This window comes from Diprion similis, chromosome 5, assembly GCF_021155765.1.
Source record: "Diprion similis isolate iyDipSimi1 chromosome 5, iyDipSimi1.1, whole genome shotgun sequence".
NCBI lineage: Eukaryota > Metazoa > Arthropoda > Insecta > Hymenoptera > Diprionidae > Diprion > Diprion similis.
Genome location: NC_060109.1, coordinates 3,301,127 through 3,321,639, shown reverse-complemented (window position 1 = coordinate 3,321,639; position 20,513 = coordinate 3,301,127). Strand labels below are relative to the sequence as shown.

Genomic DNA, 20,513 nt, shown 5'->3' with positions numbered 1-20,513 from the left:
GATTTTATGATTCGGGGAATGAAAAAACTTGGACCATTTAGTCAAACAGAAGGACTAAGGATATAAGAGAGATTACTGGAGAAACGAATCGAATGATGAAATTGTATTTGCCATAGTGCAAGAAGTAAGGTGTGCTTGACAGAAAACCAATTTTTGTACTAGGTCGCACATTCCGATACTTTACGTCACGGGAAGTCATGGTAAACCCATAGCACAGGCGCATGCGCGGCTCCAAGCTACAACATAACCTCAACTACACAATTGATAAACGCATAAATAAACGTGGTGTGTTACGCATCGCGTTGAGTAGCATCGTTTTACGAATTCAATAAAATGTTAAATTGCTCGGTTAAGGTGTTTATAAAGACCCATTGTACACCTCGAAAACGCGGGAAAGCAAAACTCCTATACCGCTCAAAGCGATCAGAGTGAAACTTGGGCAGTTACTGCCTTATTTTGGCAAAAAGTGAAGCGTCTTTTTACTTTTTCAAAATTTGGAAAAAAAAATTACAGATTGGTTACCACCCACAGAAATTGGCCAAATTTTCACAGTTACACTGAATGGATCGAACTATCCTGTATGATGCCACTCGGCGGTGACGAAACACACATTTTGAGCCCAGTCCCATAAGATTTTACGGTGAGATGACGAAATGGCAGCTGATCTGGTTTTCGTGGCATCATACCGGATAGTTCAATCCATTCAGTGCAACTGTGAAAATTTGGCCAATTGCTGTGGGTGGTAACCAATCTGTACATTTTTTTTCCAAATTTCAAAAAAGTAAAAAGACGCTCCACTTTTTGCCAAAATAAGGCATTAATTGCCCAAGTTTCACTCTGATCGCTTGAGCGGCATAGGAGTTTTTCTTCCCCGCGTTTTCGAGGTGTACGACGCTTCTTTATAGCACCTTAAGGGCTGTAAGAATCGTGGTGGGACCTACAGAGGTGAAATAAAATTCACATTTCCACTAAAAGCATGGATTGAAGAATTTAGTCAACGTTTCATGTGTACCATTCTAATCTACCTCGGAATCTTTCAACAGTTGACGTCACGGCAAGTCGCAGTGAGCCCACAGTGCAGGCGCATGCGCGCCTACGAATTACAACATAACCTCAACTACACGTTTGATAAACGCATAAAAAAACGCGGTGTGTTACGCATCTATAGAAAAATAACGGTTTACGACAATCAAGTTTAAGTTCGTAACGTTGAGAGATGAACTGATCAACATTGAATTCTATTTTTGCACAACTGATGAGAGTTCAGGAGATGGAACATTATGTAAATCAGTTGTTCTATTCAATTAACAACATATTTTACCCTCAGTTTATTTCTTCCATACAAAGATTGGACCGAAATGTTTATAATATACTAAAATATAAGTACATCTTGATCGGGAGAACTATGATCCAACCCATTCCAAAGAATATTCATTTCTCTACAGTCCAGTCCTCAACAGATATTCAATAATCTAAACAACGTCATTATAAATAAAATGATGACATCCTCAGAAATAACAAACAAACATTTGCTTCAAATCCGCCATAGATTATCTGCCATGGATACATTAAAATAGATATATGTTGATTGAATTAAATTCGTTTCTTTCGATATCAGACGCCTGATCCGGAAACTTGATCAGACCGTTAGAAATGAGACAAAGTCCTGGAGCACTTCATAATTTTTTCTGCAAAAGTTTTACCAACACAAGTTTGTTTTGTTTTGTTTTTCAATTATATCGGTTAATTGACAGGATATTTTATTTTTTACATTCACTTGACAGTAAAATCTAAGTCAACCTAAGCTTTCAGAACTGCTTAAAGTGGCGGCCACAATATTTGTGACTTTTATTATGAATTACCTGAAATCTCAGTTATGCCTGAGATGTAATCTGAATAGAATAAAAAAATTCTTATATTTATACAACAAAATTCCAGTGAAATAGGTATCGTTGCAATAAAAGTTTAAATATTGTCGGAATTACAAGAAAATCTGATACAAGTAACCATTTATTTTTATTATAATTATCAGTGCTACATTTCCTGGCTATTTTGCAACTGTTCATTTGGTTAACCGCAGTTTTTAATTGAATGAGGTCTTAACGTCAATTTATTATTGCACAAGCATGTATGTATATTATTATAACAGTTACAAGAAAATATAGTACAAATTTTATTGTATTTACAGCTACAATACTCATGTAATGTTGTACAAAGAATCATATTTTCCAATTACGGTGAAAAACGGAAATAGTCAAAGATTGTGTGATAACTACAACTGAAAATTTATCCCGATACAATGTTGTGAAAACTACAGTCAATCTCAACCGTAGCCTTGAAATATCTTCAAGCTATCCATAGAACGAATAATATGTATAATTAAGCACGGGCGCTTTGGCGCATGCGAAAATAGACACGCGCCTACAAGCATATTTTATCAATGTTTTCCTATCCGTTTTATACCCTCAACGTGTGCAATGGATGAAGTATGGAATAATATTATTTTTAAACAAGGCGTAGCAACTACAGCGATGTTCAGTATCGTCACAACATCTTTACTGTTCCAAGATAAATTATGTTAAATGTACATGATAGGCATGCCTATGAGAATACATATATGTATGATTGAAAGCTCTACAAAAAAGGTCTTTTGTCTTTTTACGATAAATCTACTCTTTCAAAAGTTATTTGAGGTCATTTGTTGATTTTTGATCTCAAATAACTTTTGGAAGAGTAGATTTATTAAAAAAATGACAAAAGATCTTTATTCTAAAGCGTTCAATTCCCTGTAATGATGTGTTAGTGAATTTTCTGTTCGGTACGTCGTTGGCTAGTTATGGAAATCAGAAGAAGCAAGAACCATTTTTCCTCGCATATATATCCTCGCATAACTTTTATTTCGCATTGATTCCACTTCAAAAGAAGGCTAATTTTTGACAAGAATTGTCTCGTTACTTCTTCAGGTGGCGCAACGATCGTTTTTGTGTAAAAAAGGGATAACTAAAAAGACAAAGTTTTCAAAATTCGTCAAGTGAAAAATAAATAATATCGATAATAATTAGAAAGTGGGCTGCGGCTGCCTCATATTTTCTTTTAGTTTCCTAAATAAAAAAAATCAAATCCTAATGGTTCTTACAGAAGCGGGGGGAAAAAAGAAGAAAAATAACACATGTCTTGAAAAATTTTCATTTCTCTCATTTGTTTTGAAAAATATAAAAAATATAAAAATTTTCCGAAACATGTTCTATTTTTATATTTTCGCTTTCGTAGGGACTGTTAGGATTTGATTTTTATATTTTCATTTATTTTTTTTATTTTGGAGACTAAAAAAAAGAATGTAAAAAAATATGAGGCAGCCGCAGCTCACTTTCTAATTACGATATATATCACTTATTTCTAACCCAGAATCTGTGCAAAAAATTTCAGAATTTTAAAAACAGCTTTTTTTTAGCTGTCACTTTTTTTTTACACAAAAAGGATCGTCGCATCACCTGAGAGAGTACCGAGACAATTCTTTAAAAAAAATAGGCTTCTTTTGAAGTGGAATCAATGGGAAAAAAAGTTATGCAAGGATCTGATGACATGCGGCAAATGACTCCTCGATTTTACTTGGAATGCCCCATATATATATATACATATATAATCCATATCTCGGCCGATGGCCAACTGTAAGTTATTGATAATTCTCGACTAACATTAATGGAATTTATGTATTGTTTTTCACTTAAATATAGGAGAGGTGAAAATTTGTTTTTCTCAGACTTGACTTAAACTGTAGCTCGTTATTGCTTGTTCAGTTTGAACATTCCTGAGCAATTCTTCTTTCGGTTGGATTGACGTGTTCTCGCTGTTTTTCTATTTCCAACAGAATCTTGGAAGTCTCCGAGATTACAGCGGATGTTCGACGTTCGTGAGTGTAGTAAAACGCTGAGTTATTGATACATAATAACACCAGAAGTAGTTTTTGGTGAAAAGCCAAGGATACAATATTCATTCGAGCGTCGAACTGCTTCGGTTGAGAGGAATTGAAATACGGCACTACTAGCATTCCGTAAACATCATTCGCTGGCCAATCTTCTTCTTCGCATGACGTCGATGCAGATAAGATCTCTTTCGCATCACAAGCGATACACATGATCACATAATTTCCAAATCCGCGCGATCAGTTACGATTTGCTGCGGTAAATTATAGAACGATGTTCATAGGGAAAGGAATTTTTGAACCAAGAAAATCGATATTGTTTGGTTTTTTTTTTTGTTTACTCGAAATACGATGAATTCAATTTAACAATTTCGATTTAGTTATAGTTTGTCATCGAAATGATTTAGTGAAGCAAATTCCTTGATTCTTTCCCTCCGTGTACACATTTTTTTTACATAATACATAACCTGTTTATTAGGGTGATTCAAATGAATTTTTTTTTTTTCGAAAAAAAGTGGTAGTGAAAAAACGATTTGAAATGACGAAAAAATAATGCCTGCACGCGGAAAAAATTCTTACTCAAGATTTAGAGGTCGCGCAAGTCGATTTTATGTATTTATTTAAGGTTTTTTTTCGTAAAATTTAGATAATATCATAATTGCCAGTGTAAATATATATTTTACGAAAAAACCACTTATCTTGTTCTTTGTTCTTGTTCTTGTTAAATTTGACATAATCCAGTATTTTATGAGATATTTCTCGGAAACGCATTTTTTTAAAAGAAATAAATTAAACTTACCGAATATATTTGTACCCTTCAAAAAAATCGAAAAATCGAAAAAAAAAGAAAATTGAATCTTAAAGTTTGTACTTTCTTCACAGTGTTTTTTAGACAACTTTAGACAAAATTAGACAAATTTAGACAAAATTAGATCTCTTTACTTTTAAATGTAGATCGAGATCTCTTTACTTTTAAATGTAGATCGAGATCTAATTTTGTCTAAATTTGTCTAATTTTGTCTAAAGTTGTCTAAAAAACACTGTGAAGAAAGTACAAACTTTAAGATTCAATTTTCTTTTTTTTTCGATTTTTCGATTTTTTTGAAGGGTACAAATATATTCGGTAAGTTTAATTTATTTCTTTTAAAAAAATGCGTTTCCGAGAAATATCTCATAAAATACTGGATTATGTCAAATTTAACAAGAACAAGAACAAAGAACAAGATAAGTGGTTTTTTCGTAAAATATATATTTACACTGGCAATTATGATATTATCTAAATTTTACGAAAAAAAACCTTAAATAAATACATAAAATCGACTTGCGCGATCTCTAAATCTTGAGTAAGAATTTTTTCCGCGTGCAGGCATTATTTTTTCGTCATTTCAAATCGTTTTTTCACTACCACTTTTTTTCGAAAAAAAAAATTCATTTGAATCACCCTACTGTTTATTGACTATCAAGATTTTCATTATATAAAAATTATTTTCAACTTACACTCCACCACGATGTGTATGGTCTCATGTTCTTGCAGAGATACGAGGTCAGACCTTGGATTATTCTTCTGCCAATTAACGTCTCTGGGTAAAGTTGCCACTCTCCTTGCAAACGGGGCTAATTTGAATGAGGAAAATCTCTTTTTATATTCATGCTAGGTGTGTAAACCAGACTCAAGAATAAACGAACACAAGTTGAGGTTGTGTGGGACACACAATAGGGTAAAAAAATGGTCAAAACAAAAAAAAAAAACAAATAAATAAAATATTCGTGAAAAAACAAAGGCTTAGAAAGTCCCACTTGAGCTGATATAGTTACGTACAGAAAAAAAATCCCTGTGACACGGGATAATATTTTTTACAGCATGGGCATTGAAAAGTCCACTTTTTGTGGCAGTTTTCGTTCCGTAAAGTGACGCTTTATACGGCAGCGAACAAAGTTGCGGAATAAAGTCTTTATTCCGCAGTTTTGATGCGCAGTTCGAAGTGCGCATCCCAAACTGCCGAATAAAGTAGCTTCGTCGAACAGATCGCGACATAACCTCACTCTTCGTTTTGCTTTTCAATGCCCATACCGTAAAAAATATTGTACGTGGCATGCCCGTAAACCGTTTTTTGGCTCGGATAATTTCAGTACTCGCTTCCGGCTCGCCTTCAGCTCGTCCTGAAATCTTTATCCTTGCCAAAAAAACAGGCGGTTTACGGGCATACCACACAAATAGCTATCAAATTGCATAATATTAAACGTAAACACCTCGTTGTATTCACAATTTCAGAGAAATAATATTCAATATATGGTATGGATGTATACATTAGATTTTTTTTTACCAACCAACCAGTTTCACAACAAAAATCTTTCGTAAATGATTCGAAGTGTATATATTTATGAATAAAGCAGACTATTGTTCGTCAAAGTCGGACAAGATGTACGAATTTTTCGTTAAATAAAAAAGTAAAATAATGAAATTTTTCTAACGTTCTTTATAACAGGATGTTGAAGAGTTTAAACCGATCGTTAAAATTTTCTTTTTTTTCAAATCACAGGAATTTTTTCAAACATCAATTCGATGAGGTTTATTTACACTTTTCAAACCTTTGCTTAATCATGTTTTCTATTCGACATATTATTGTGCTGACTTTACATTCCATGCATAATTCTCCTCAAAGCAGATGATTAAAAGCAGTAAAAATTATAAGTTAAAAATTAAAAAGGAAGCAAAAGCGGATTGTAAGAGCGCTGAAACTGGAGCCCGATGCTTTCTATGTTTGCACATACGACAGCATAATAAGCACAAGCTTTGCCGTGCGAAATAATTCCCATGGCGTTGAAACCCACAGTTTATTATAATCTTCTATGCAAATAACAAAAGAATAATAAAAAAAAAATGCTGAAGCGGCTGAATATCCGTTTTGCTAATCTTCAAAGCAGATATAAATGTAATAATCATATTTTACATAGACTCTAAATTAAAGAACAATTAACCATTGACATTGACACAAACAATTAATGCTTTTAAATTCCGTCTGACTCTGTTAGTATTTTTCTTATTTTTAATACTTAGGTATGACGTAAGTTCACGTTCTGCCTTCGTGTCTACACGCGGTATTTCTGCATTTTTAATAGGAACCGCAGAAATGAGAATTCTGAATCGAAGTTTCCGTCAGTGCGATATATATGCTTATCAAGAAATGAAAATTCTACAAAAGCAAGCTCGATTAAATCTTCTAGTCCAAGAGCCTGATACTTTTTTCTCTGCCATCTTCTACAGAATTGATTTTCTTGTTTGAAACATGAAAACATGTTTCATCAAATATCCTGTGAACCGTGTTTATTACGACAAAAACAGTACACGGATTGTTTTCGTACATAATAAAATTCTCCACAACTTGTAGTCGAAACTTATTTTCTGTACAGTGCACCAAACTCTTTTCAAATCAGTTATTGCTAAATATATACTCAACGGTTGATGAAACATTAAAAAAGGTAATAATCAAATTTGTGGAACATAAAATGGCAAAAAGTGTTCACAAAAATAATAATACTGTGTGGTAAATTTATGAAAATTATAAATAGTGTAAAGAACTACTAATAATTTCTAGATCTTTCTTACTTGTAGGTGTAGAACGTCTTATCATTAAAAATTGTCAATGTAGCAAGATAAAATTGTTTGCACGTCACGTTAGATCATGAAAATGAACAATAACAACAACATTAATGAGGAAAAAAATTTTTTGGAAATTTTATATTTTATAAATTGCGTATTCGCCATCTTTGCTCTTTCATCAATCGTTAACTATGTGTTTATGAAAAACCATGTTTATCGTGCGATAAATAAAGATCTATGCACTATACAGGAAATAGTTCTCCATAAAAGTAGTAAAGAATTTTATTCTTCTCGAGAAATTTGGTAAATCATGTTTTCCAAGATGGCGGCTGGCAGCTGAAGCTGAACCTTCTCCGTCCCGCCAACTTAAATTTCCATTCAGGGGACATCGCCAAACACTTTCAACCAAGAAAATTACATGATGAACTTACTTTTTTTACTCTGTCTCTTGAACTATTGGCCGTAGCATTGAATTTCCAAGGCCTCGCCTATCGCTCATTGTATCATGTTTATGTGGGGTAAGAAATTCTTCTCATCACTTTTCAGAAGAATAAGTTGCGCAAATAGTTGTTCAAGCTTTTTGAAGCATGTTCCAGTTCATTAATGAGCTACACCGCAACTAAATTTACATTTCCTTAATTTATGGAATTTGAAGGAAAATCCACAGCGTTTACTGAATCTCTACGTAAACACGCTACGTAGGAAGAGAAGAGAGCGGAAATACGTCAGACTATCAGCTGTGATCCAGGCAATGCTATCTAATCTAGACTTCGGCTGGTAAGTATCCTTTGTCTCGGAAAGGTCAGGAACCTTCGCCGTCGACAAACTGGTATTTGAAAATCGTTCTTCATTCTGATCACCTGCTTCTATTCTTGTGTAGTTCAGTAGGATTAGTAAAAAATCTAATTTTCGGTTCAAAATAAAAGTTGATATAAAAAGAGATTACTTTCAAGGACACTTTCCCATGGCCTCATACTTGGAAAGCATACTTGGGTTAGCAGTGAAGCTCGATCATGGTTCAGGGAAATGACCTTAAGAAAAAGATAAAAGGAAGCGTTGTTATAAACAGTATTATTATGCTTCCGTTAAGATTGTGCAATACTGTCAGACCTTGTGAATTTTTTCCCCTCTTCACTTTCTTTTCTCGAGATTCTTATACCTATTCCAAAGAACTCAACTTAAAAAGGTATTGCAAATGTTTTGTAAACAAATCAAACTTCACGCTATTACGTTACTGTAAAACAGAAGGATAGGCATTCAACTTGAAACTTCACAGGTTGATTGAGTATGAGTGAGTATGCTGACTGACAACGTTCATCTTAGAGCAATGGTCGAGTATTTTGGTCTCGCCATCAAAACATCGTTTTACTTAATTGACTACGTGGTGCTTTAGGTACACGAATGAAGTTCAATTATTCCCCATTTCCGAAAAACGCAATGCAAAATAATGAGCTTGATTCCTCCGTTATAACTGTATCTCTGTAACACTGTTGTAACTCGTATACATGGAGGTCATTGACCGTGGCTGGTTGATCAAATGAAGATGATAATTGGTTTAATTAATTTACTACGAAAAGAGGACATAAATCGATTATCGTAAGTATTTTCTTGCGAGGTGAAGGAAGTCAGCGTCTCTCCGTTCACGCATACTTGTATATAAGCTTGTAATCATGAAATCGGTAGAAAAACTCGTCGAACGCGAAGACCGTCGACAGTTGGTGAACGGTAACCGGTCGAAATTTAATGGAATCGAATGGTACAAGTACACCGATATTTCAGCCAGTCCGTTTACCGGTAAAAACAGCTGGAACACGAGACCGAATGCGTATTGACTACCGTAACTATTTATTGTAGCACCGTAACCTTCTAGCTTTTCACGTATTTTACATGAAGCTTGTAAAACCTTTAATTTCCTGTATTCCAGACGACTGACTGGAGAAAGAAGCGACGAGCTCAATGATGTTTGAATTTCTCAAGTTGATTGGTTGACTCTGATAATGAATCATTATGGAATGTCAAGATTGACATAACGAGGCCAAGAAAAGGTCAGGATTTGTTATATGTTCGAGTTGCGAATGAATGTGAATATTGCGTGGCTCTAATGACTGGAAATATTGCACTTTTTATACTGCAAAAAAAAAAAAAAAAACTTTTTACAACACCATTTACTCGTAAAAATCAATTTCCATAAGTTATACCACAATACCACAAGTAATACTATTTACTAGTAAAAAGTCATATCTGTTCACTGTAGAATCGATTCTTACTCGTCAGTATCATTTCTGTATGCCTTTTTCTACTTCTATACGCAAAAAGAGATTCTTCTGTTTCTGCGGTAACACCTAGCCGGTTTCCTTCTATTTTTACGATTGACTTTCACAACAAGCATATAACTTCTGTTGAGATAATATTTTGTGATTGCACGTAACTCTATCGTACCTTTTGGTAAAAAGTATGCCACTAATCTCAACGTACCAATTTAATTGAAGTTTCGTTCACCGAAAAACAGCCATTACTTTTTACCCTGAACTCTCAAGAGCCAAAGGGATTTCCTCGTACTTACTTACAAGTGTTTTACGCCTAGTTACTATTATTCTCAGTACTAATTATGTGCTGTGCACAAATTTGTACGCGATAATACTTAAAAACAGAGTTCCAACTATAATCTTTGAATGTTGGTTTTCAAATACAATAATTCACCCAGATAAATAATTGTGAAATTCAACTACTCAAAGACTTTCACCTACCTATCGAATCATTCTCATATCGAGCAGCATTTTATTCGCAGGACGATGAGTGAAAAACCAAGGAAGACAAGGCAAGTACAGCACGTGCAGAGCCAGGGGGTATTTGCTTATACATCAGGTTAAAAACGAATGCGTTGATTTCAAACGATTTCAAGTTATTTCATATCATTTCATGTGATTTCAGGTAATTTCAAAGTGGTTTCAAGCGATTTTGAAGTGACTACTTTCCAAAGCGGTTTGCGAATTCCAAAGTGAATGAATACACGTGCGATTTCATGCAATTTTAAGCGATTTCCTGCTTTCCAAAATGACTTGCGATTTCAACAAGTGAACACGCCTTTTGTGCAGAGTGATCGCGTCGCAACATATGTGCAAAACACTCACGCCCACAAAATTGTGACCGCGAAATATAACATTAGGAGTGGCCGCGATAATTTCCATTCTACGTAGACGTAGTTGAACGGTAAGCTGATCACTTTCACAGCCGAGGGATGAGGCAGGGGTAGTGCAATCAAACTGTGTCCGCGTACTGCGTGGGTTTCCAATTACAGGCTATACCTGCAAGGAACGTGGAGTGAGGAATGGGCGCCAAAGCTGGTTGAAGAGTTTACATAATAACCTTTGGATACAGGGACTGCCTACACACTGCTAGAGACAATGAAGCGTCCAGTGCGAACAAAATGTGCGTGAGTGTGCAGTGGAAGAGAGAGGACAGCGAGCATCCAACACCTCGGAGAACTTGAGGAGAAACTTAACCCCTCGTTCAGTGATTTGGTTACCTGAGGGCCTGCACTCCCTCGAGTGAACAATGGACTTTTAAACCTAGTCCGAGACAGTTGTTACATGCCTCGTGTTGGGTTTGTTTTTGCTGATCAGTTCAACGGTGTTGCCAGAATGAAATATGCTTCATTAGCCTTGCCTAGGAGTCAATTGAACTTCATTTTGTTTTAGAACGATTTTTGAACGTATTGTGATGCATTTACTCATACTGAAAGTTGGAATATCATCGAGTTTGCGTACATAGTAGAAATAGTGTTTCTTCAATATGTGCATGAAATAGGGGGTTCTGTTTGTGTGTAAAGTGGCTACTCGAATTTCGAGCGTGGTTTCATTACCTCTCTAAGGACACAAGGTTTGTTAGGTAAAACGCTGATTTATTATTATAAATGCAAATAAGGACTGAAGGTATAAATAACAACAGGGAAAAAACTGAAGTTTTTTTCTTCACTTACAAAGAGATCCATAATCCATTCTTATCAAGTTGTGGATATTCTTGGTATTTGGATTCTCAGAATTACGACAACAATCATTGTTGGTAAACACCAAGAGTGAACAGGGACTAACTAGTGTTTTATTCAGGAGCGTAGTTATTATTCGATTCTGAGGCACGCCCTATAAGGAAAGAAGATTCTCGAATCTTTGGCAAGCCATCCAAAACTTGGAGACGCAATTGAATTTACATCAAGTATGAAATCTTGTAAAAAAAATATTGATAAAAGTTTTGCAAATAAGTAAAAAATTATAATTTCTTCGGATAACGTGATGAAAAATGAGCGTAAATTTTGCAAAATTCGTTCCAGAAGGAATCGACAAGAAGATAGAGACTTGAAAATTCCAAAATTCGGCAAAGTTTGATGAGGCACCGATCTTTCTTGCGACGGTCATGAAGCAGATGCAAGTCGAGTTAGTCATCACTTTGCCTGACCAAGATTATGTTAATTCCCAGCACTCTGTACTACAGGATGAATAACGTCACTGTTAGTTCCATTATTGCCGAGACCTAGTGTACAGTCATCGACTGAGTTAAAACGATGAAATAACGGAAAAATGCGGTTATAATTCTAATTTAAGTTTCCAACGTACAATCAGCCTGTATTTCAGCACCAAATAACGTCAGCCACAACATTATTATATGTACACAGTGTTACTACGGCTCACTCATAGATGAAACGTATAATCTACGTAAATGCGTATGTTGCGTCAACAAAAAAGCAGAAAAAAGCACTGCTGTAGATCCGGAAAGAAAAGAGTAACAAATCGAAAAGCAGAAATAGGGTTTTTTGCTGTTACTAAAATAATAATAGTCCAGCAAAACGACTCCATCAATTCCATCATTTCATTAATCATGTTGGCGAAGTTTTAGCCAGACTCGAAGATCATATAACAAAATACGAAAAACGAATATTTTGTAAAGCTATCTTTTTCGGGCCAACTACGAGCACGTCTTAATTTTTATTCAAGAGAAAAAAAGTGAATCATAAAAACAAATAAAGTTATAAGGAAGCATTTTAATTAGCAGTAGCAGCAGCAGCAGGAGGAGATACAAAAGTGAATAAATAACAAGAATAAAGGCAAGAAGCGTTTTCCCACGATACTTACATATTTCGTATACATCGTCGTTTAGTAGTACGTCAAATTTTTTCTTCTTCCGGCGTGTTATCAAGTTCCATGCCCCACGTCGGTTCATTTTATCCAGTAAAAATGAGAAACAATTATACAGGCTGTACAACTTTTGAACAATTCACTTCACAGGTCACCAGGTGAATGTGTATCTGTGTGTGCGTTGTTTGATTAGGCAAACTGCGCTTAAAAATACTCGTTGCTATCCGCGAGTCAAGGACACTGTTGGATTCCTCACTCTTTAAAACTGAATAAAATTGACACAATTGTCTCCGTTCCTACGGAGATAATGTACACACGTTAATATGTCCAGCCGTTTACTGCACGTCGACGTCTAATTGTAAGAATAACAATGATGCTAATGACAATTGGGTAGGAAATTAGGTTAGGTTAGGTTAGATTCAGAGTAACGCGGTATGAATCAACTTCGATAAATAAGAAGAATACGTCTTCAATCAGTTTCAAGTAATAAATCCTCTGAAAGACTTGAGTTTCTAGAACAACAAACAAAACTGTTTATAAAAACGACCATTCAAGCTTTCTATAACTTGTTTTACTTTACCAGTATTATTTCTCAGCAGAATTACTCTGCAGGTCTCATAAGGTTTCAATTGATCGTTCGCCGATCTTCAATCAATTCCTTCCTTGACTTTCAAAAAGACTCAATTCGATCGCGTGAACAATTTTTTTTCCTACAGCACTTTTTTTCATACAGTGTAAGTTTTTTAAATCAAAACTGAATGAGTTGGTCAAATGATTCTTAGGTCCAAGTTTCTTTTCCTATATTATTTCGGAAAAACCGAATAACACGGGAAAAGTGTTATAATCAATTATTTTTATTAAATTATCATTAATTGATGATATTTTTTGATTGGAAAAGTTATGATGTTCAATAATCAGTTAAAACGTAACTAAATCCGTATTTTCCTCATATTTCACAGTCTACTCATATCGCACGTGTCATGAAGTTTCATATGACCAGTTTTTCACGTGATAGAATACAGAATATCTGAAGCATTTGATCTCCGAAATGTATAAATACTGTTGAAGCCGAGTATATACTTTGAAATTAAATGTGATCGATTTCTGATTAAGGATAATGCATGAGGTTAACACTTTCAACACGTGTAATGGTGTGATAGCTCTTTATACTCCAGCACGTTCAAAGAAGTATAACGTACCATTAAACACTATTATAATCCTGCTCGATTAAATGTTTATCGCGTTATTTGCATACCTAACAGAGCTGTGAAATTAGCCGCTTATCACAAGTACGTGCGTGAAAGCTTGAGTAAATCACATCCGAACGAAGATAGAGAAGGTTGAAAAGAACGTCAAGAATGTAAACACACAGCACTCGCGCCTTTCCGGAGAAAGTGTTCAACTAAACTTGAATACGTACATCGATCAATGGTTTCATTCGTAAAAAAAATGGCAAAAATGAATAGGAATCAATTTCACTAAGGGTTCATCAACAAAAATTTTAAACACTCATCGGACTTCGCACAGTAACAATTGCGACCAACAGTGGACTGTGGTTCGCGCGCATATCGTAGCTTGTCACTTGGAAACCCCCCCACAATGACTTCATGGATGTGGTGGTCGGTCTTGATAAAATCCTTAATGCATGGAGAGTTGATGGAGTTATAATAAATGGCGTTGCTGTGTACACAATTCACAGCTCGCGTTGCTAACGTGTTTCCGTTCTGGATACTCGTTCCTCGAAGTGAAGACTGGATGTGCAACAATGTTTCCTCGACCATCACCGCCACGATAACAACGCAATTTTTCCTAAATGTCCATTTCCTCCAACTTGACGCAATTCCAGATCACTACACACTTCGTCCGCCATGAACATTTGATACTTTGTCGTTTCTCCTCACCTCGTTTCGACAGTTCGAGGCTTGAACAACTGGAACCAACAGTTCAGTCGGTCCTACATTGTGGACATCACCTTTGCGGGTGTGCATTCACGATCAGCAATTCTCAAGCTGACGGGACCGACTTCAGGTAAAAACGCGACCGTCAACAATTATCGTACTACGCAAACTGGAGTGGCACATATGGACGGATGACATTTAACACCGTGTATACGGGTTAACCGCCACCACGATCCGTTCACTGTACGTCGGCCAAGTCCGAGGAACAAATGGTGCTCGAGACGCATGGCTAACAACGCAAGTAGGATCGTCTTCCGGTCGATCAGGGAATATCCGGTGATACAAGAGCACCGCCTTGTTTTCTTATTCATTATATATTATTTGCTTAACCGTTGCAGTCGCAATCACTCCTCACGAACTTAATTGTTTCATAAGAAAACGTCGATTCGAGTATCACAAAAGGTAAAAACATGGTCCTCGATTGGGTAAAACATCGGGTGCATGTCTCGGGTGGAATTAATACATCAATTTGAGTTCAATGAAGCCTATCATTTCAAAGAAGTACAAGATGATGACGTGATCAGAACGCAAATGAAGTTTGAATAGCTGAATTTCATCATTTGAATCATATAGAGTGTTTGCACCTATCACTTGCTACGTACCAATGAATCAAGTTTTTCCCAGTTTTCGAATGAACGTCAATAAAGCCACTTGGTGTTTTAAACCTTGCGATTCTTTGAGAGCAACGAATGATAAGGATGACTCGATATTCCGCAGCACCTACTTCGAATTCACGAGCCGTACAGTTTCGCACGGTATCAAGAAATCCATGAGTATTATTAAGTAATCCACGTAGACATTTGAAACATTGATTACAGTTAGACGTCTCCTCGCCCTAGATGGCGATGCGACGTGAGTCGAAGCGAGACCCGATTTAGTGCGGAAATACGAACGCGAGGAGGCGCAGCTGCAGGCATGACATTATAATATAAACGCTCTTATAAACACATTTATGACTTGTAACTTATAAGGAAGACGATACAGACGACGTGGCGACTCGAGGCTCTCTGCGGTTAAATGTCGAACCGCGTTAGCAGTTCTTGCGAACGTCAACCAGTGGCCAGTTATTTACTATACATATATACCTGGAACTAGGTACTGTGTACATTAACTCATAACTGCACGTTAAAGTTGTCATTATGCAGACCACAGAGCGTGAAAAGTTATACATCTTAGACTATCATCCCTACATCATCAAGCATGAGGAGTTTGTGATACGGGTGTGGAGAAAATCTTCGACGGGATGTCATGAAATCTTACAGGATATACGATTTTGACTATATTTGACTAATATTTTCTGAATATTTCGTTCGTGAACTGAATATGGTGCATAAAACGCGAAAACCAGGACTTTTATGAAAATATTATTCGGATGTCTCCTCAACTTCACATCAGAAAAAACTAAAAATTTAACACCAACCTACTTTTAAGCGATGTTTCAATCAGGAAGGAGAGTAGAACCGCAAGTATATAAACAAAAGCTGAAAGTTTCTGCGAGAACTCTAAAAAAACATCCCTTTCCGCATTTGCAATTTGTGATTCATGAAATATAACGACAATATATGTTGACAGAAGTTTTCAATTTTTGTTTTCTTTACTCATACCAATCAATTTGAAATAATTGCTGTTAAAGCCACTGTTACTGCTGAATACATTCGAGATGGAACGATGCACAGTTTTTGATAAGACAATGCGTGCTGTGCAATAAATTGAAACGTGAATGTCGACATTTTTGTGATATCCAATAAATTTCTCCCGCTGACTTCACATGTGTCATCATATATATATACATACGTAACCTAACACAAGGTTTGCAACCCAATAAATGAGCACCGCTGTACCAACGAAGCTCCTATTATTAGTTGGAGAGATACTCAAAGAACTGGATCATGTACAAGTAAGTCACGTGTGCCACTTACATACCGCATGCAGAGTCGAGTAAAGGGAAGTGTTTTCTCGCAGAGAAGCACCCCTTGGGTTAATTAGGTGTGAGAGATAATAATTAACTTTCAAATAAGCCAGCGTCACTTCCTGAATTCTGACCGAGTCGTACGGATTTACTCTCCTTCATTCTCATCGGTATGTATAAACAGTAGAAGGTTATTGCCACGGTGTGTCGGTGTGACGCGTACAATAGACGAAAAAAAAAAAAGAAACGGGGAAGAAAACGGATAGAGAACTTAATAAAAGTAAAAGGAATCAGGGACGGGAAAATAAACTCTCTTTAAAAAGCACTTTATACTTCCGAGTAACCTCGCCGTGTGGGGTGGTGTCTTAGCTGTTTGGTTGGTTAAGGATGAATGAACGCTTGCATATCGTCTGGATGAAATGTTGGGAAGAAAGGAAAAACTGGTAAAAATATCCCCAGCAATGATATTTGGCCAAATGATGGTCAACGCGAATGAAATAACACTCGTACAACTTTATAAAGACGTATCTGAGCAAATTTAGACGACACAGGCTACTATATTACCAATTTGAGAGACGGTCTTGTAATTGGAACGTTCAAAGTTATAAAACTCTGGTGTTTTTTAATTTGATTCTAATGTTTCTAGGCTCATTTTGTTTATCATATATATTTCCAGGTATCAAAAGAAATTATTTTTACAAATATGTTTGTGTAATTACGGCACAAAAGAAATATTCATTGACAATTGTATTAGCTTGTTGTAACTATACTATTACGTGAGATTTTTTGAATGTTTTTTCTGTAAATTTTTGCAGATCTGATTAGCGAGGAAAAGCCAGCTAAAAACATTAAAATTGGAAAAAGGTTTTACTCAAATACTTTATATCTTAGAGCTTGTATCACTGAAATTTTGTCCGATTCATTTCTATAACATAATGGACTGTCATTATAGAAAATATTCAGCTCAGCTTGGATAGCCGATCTAAAAAAAAATTTGGAATATAAAAGAACGAATTAGGAACAGCTTAACAAAATTTTTTTTTCATCTCGACTTATGTAAACGAGGCATAGAGCATATTTGACATCAAATTAGAAGTTCGTTTGGAATTCAATTCCTTTCTAAGACACTTAGGTACCATAATGTCGACCATTATTCAAGTGGTTGAAAGCGACTTACGCGGCCAAACACACCACAAAATTCGAACGGCAGATTTGGCGATAACTTGTGAGAAAAAAATTGCATATTTGCCAATTGCTTTCGAAATTTATACTGAAAACGTGCCTGAAGTTGACGTTATGTCAACTTTACGCCGACGAATGGTCTCGGATATCGCAAATCGAAGGAAGAATCGTCGCCAACTCACAGGCATCAAGAAGATATTATATTAATACTCTCAGATCTGGCAATTTCATTGAAGTATTTAGTATATTGACAAAACGGTTGCAAAGAGTTGGTTTACCATGTATAAGACTTAAAGTATTACCATACGTAAGACCATCATCGATTGGAGAGACTAAATTCTAATTAATAGATAAATCATCGTAAGTCAAAATTCACTTTAAGACATACTTTTCGGATCTTTATTTTAATTCCAGGACTATGATTAGAATCATATTATTCATCGAATTTTCTTGTTAATTGAAATTCATGGTTTACACATTTTCTTTGTATTAGGGGCGCTGTTTTAATGAACTTTCTACACGTGTCCGAATTTTATAGTGTTACTGTTTCAGCACTTTTTTAAACAGTTTCAAACATACATATACATTATATATAACCTACCTGTACAAATACACAAACGGTGGAAAAAAGCTTTCAGGAACATTTTTGGATAGTTCTAAACGGTGATTCAGGTCAACCGGAAACGTATCAAAAGGGGCGGAAATTGCAATGGATGAATTGCTTTAGACCTCGTGCGATAAGTCGAAGTTTTTTTTCTCTTATTTTCTCGAGTACCGGATAAAATGAAAGTACAAGATCTCAGGACTTTGGCAAAATTTCTACCAATATACTGTTTAAAAAAGTCTCTGCAATGCAGGATGGTTTTCTTGATTGTGTGTTTCTATGATTTCTCTTGGTGCAAAGAATTGTTTTTATTATTTAAAACAACCACGCGAAAATACAGATATAATTGCTTACGAATGATGCAAAAAATCCGATGTTTTTCTGATAAATGTGAAATAAATCGATATTTTTATTTACAATTTTTCTTAAGATTAAGTTTATTAGAATTTATAAATCTAAATTTATCGATACAACTCAAAATGGAAATAAAATATACAGAGTGCATATCAAAACAAGCTAAAATCTTTCAGATGTCTCATAATTAATCTTGAAATTCGGCTAATAAAGTTAAAACAGTTCGGAATTAACACAGTCGGTATTACAGGGTATTGCATATTTTTGCGAAGGTAATAATAACCAACATAACTAACAGAGCAAGCTTTGTACGCAATCGATAAGTTACCGACTGTCGAGGCGATACGAGTCTGTATCAACAGGACGATAACGTCAGACGCTCCTGTTAATTGTGTCGATGAGGCAGACAGCGCTTGCCTCGTAAGGTAAAGAAGAAAAACGAGGATGGTAACAGTGAATATCCTTTCACGATGATACGTAAGTGTTACCGGAATCATTTTTTAAAACTGAGGTTCAAGTAATTAGTATTTACTGTGATTAAAACTGTCGATTTTAATTTGCTGTAATATTCATCTGTTCGTTATTTTTTATATGATTTTGTGGTTCGTAAAGTTTTGTTTGTCATTACTTTATAGTAAAACCAATTTACTAGCACATACTAGATTAAACGATGTTTCCAGATGGGACAAGTCGAAAGTCGTGAAAGACTCTACAGATAATCACCTGCATAACTAGAAATTTTTATTGAAGCAATTAGCGGTGCAAATAAGGCGTGAATGTCGGTACTAAAGTATTCAACTGATAGTTGAATATTTGTTGTTGTTTTATTTTCGCTCGCTATAAAGTTGGGGTAGGTTTTAATTTTGATATTATGACACGCGGACTTCTTTATACGTAAACATCAAACTTTCACGCTTCGTTGTACATTCAATGGAAGTGGTGCGTCAAATATTGTAGGGATTGACACCAACGTCATAATTCAGCAGGCGTAACGAGCTTTCAAGACTTTTGACGAACGTCAAATTTATTACGAAAGTTTGACCGAAAGAAGAAACTCACCGCTAAGGTGGCATGAGACTGTCCTGATTTAAATTCGCGAGATACTTCTTTTGCAAGGTTAATGAAAATGGATGAAAAAATTTGCGGGCTGCAATTTTGTCTCACTTGCCATTTAAAAAAGATGTTTCATTCGCATAGTAGAAAAATGCTTTATCAACTAATTTTAAACGAAGAAAGGCGAAAATTTATAACGTGAACAAAAGCTTGAGATCAAATTCGCAAGTGACATTAACCATTTCTCCACTATCACATATTCTCCGTCATCATAATATATATTCAGTCTAATCCACGCGACTTTTTACCGGAAAATTTATTTACACCGATTAGCAAACTATTATTATTATAATTAACGAAATGCGAATCAGTGAATACTGAAAATAGTAGTGAAAACAGGTTTGAATATATAACTTTTATATAACGCGAACATGTTTTGCGCGTTTTTTCGTGCGTTTTTTCCATACACAAAGTACTCGTTTCTATGACGGTAGAGTGAGTCTGGGAATGCTCATGCAGCAGTACAGAAAAACTACTTTCAAGTCTTCGGACTTAAAAGTGGTCTTTTCAGTACTCCGCGCATGCGCTGTCGCGACAAATCTGACACCGCGCGACCCTAACCTCAATTTTGTGCTTCGTGAAAAAACGCGTAACAAGGAGGCAACGTCTTTTCGCCTCGCGTATTTGCAATATTCGTATTCGGCTTATCTACGACTCACACTGCAAACTTCTCGATGTTACACAATAAACCATTTTCTAATACAGGAATCGACTGACAATGCGAGTGATTTATTCCTGGCC

General features: G+C 35.6%; 1 protein-coding gene across 3 annotated transcripts in view; it reads right to left on the bottom strand.

Annotated features, from left to right (window-relative positions):
- Positions 1-20,513, bottom strand: part of LOC124406318 (ras GTPase-activating protein raskol) — a 202,141-nt gene that overhangs the window by 82,041 nt on the left and 99,587 nt on the right. For 2 of the 3 annotated variants that reach the window (XM_046881701.1, XM_046881702.1), the window contains one exon: positions 5,420-5,536. In XM_046881701.1, coding sequence (XP_046737657.1) covers positions 5,420-5,536 — 117 coding nt within the window. Of the gene's footprint in view, positions 1-5,419; positions 5,537-12,649; positions 13,013-20,513 lie in introns of those variants that run through there. The other variant, XM_046881703.1, reaches the window with a different exon arrangement.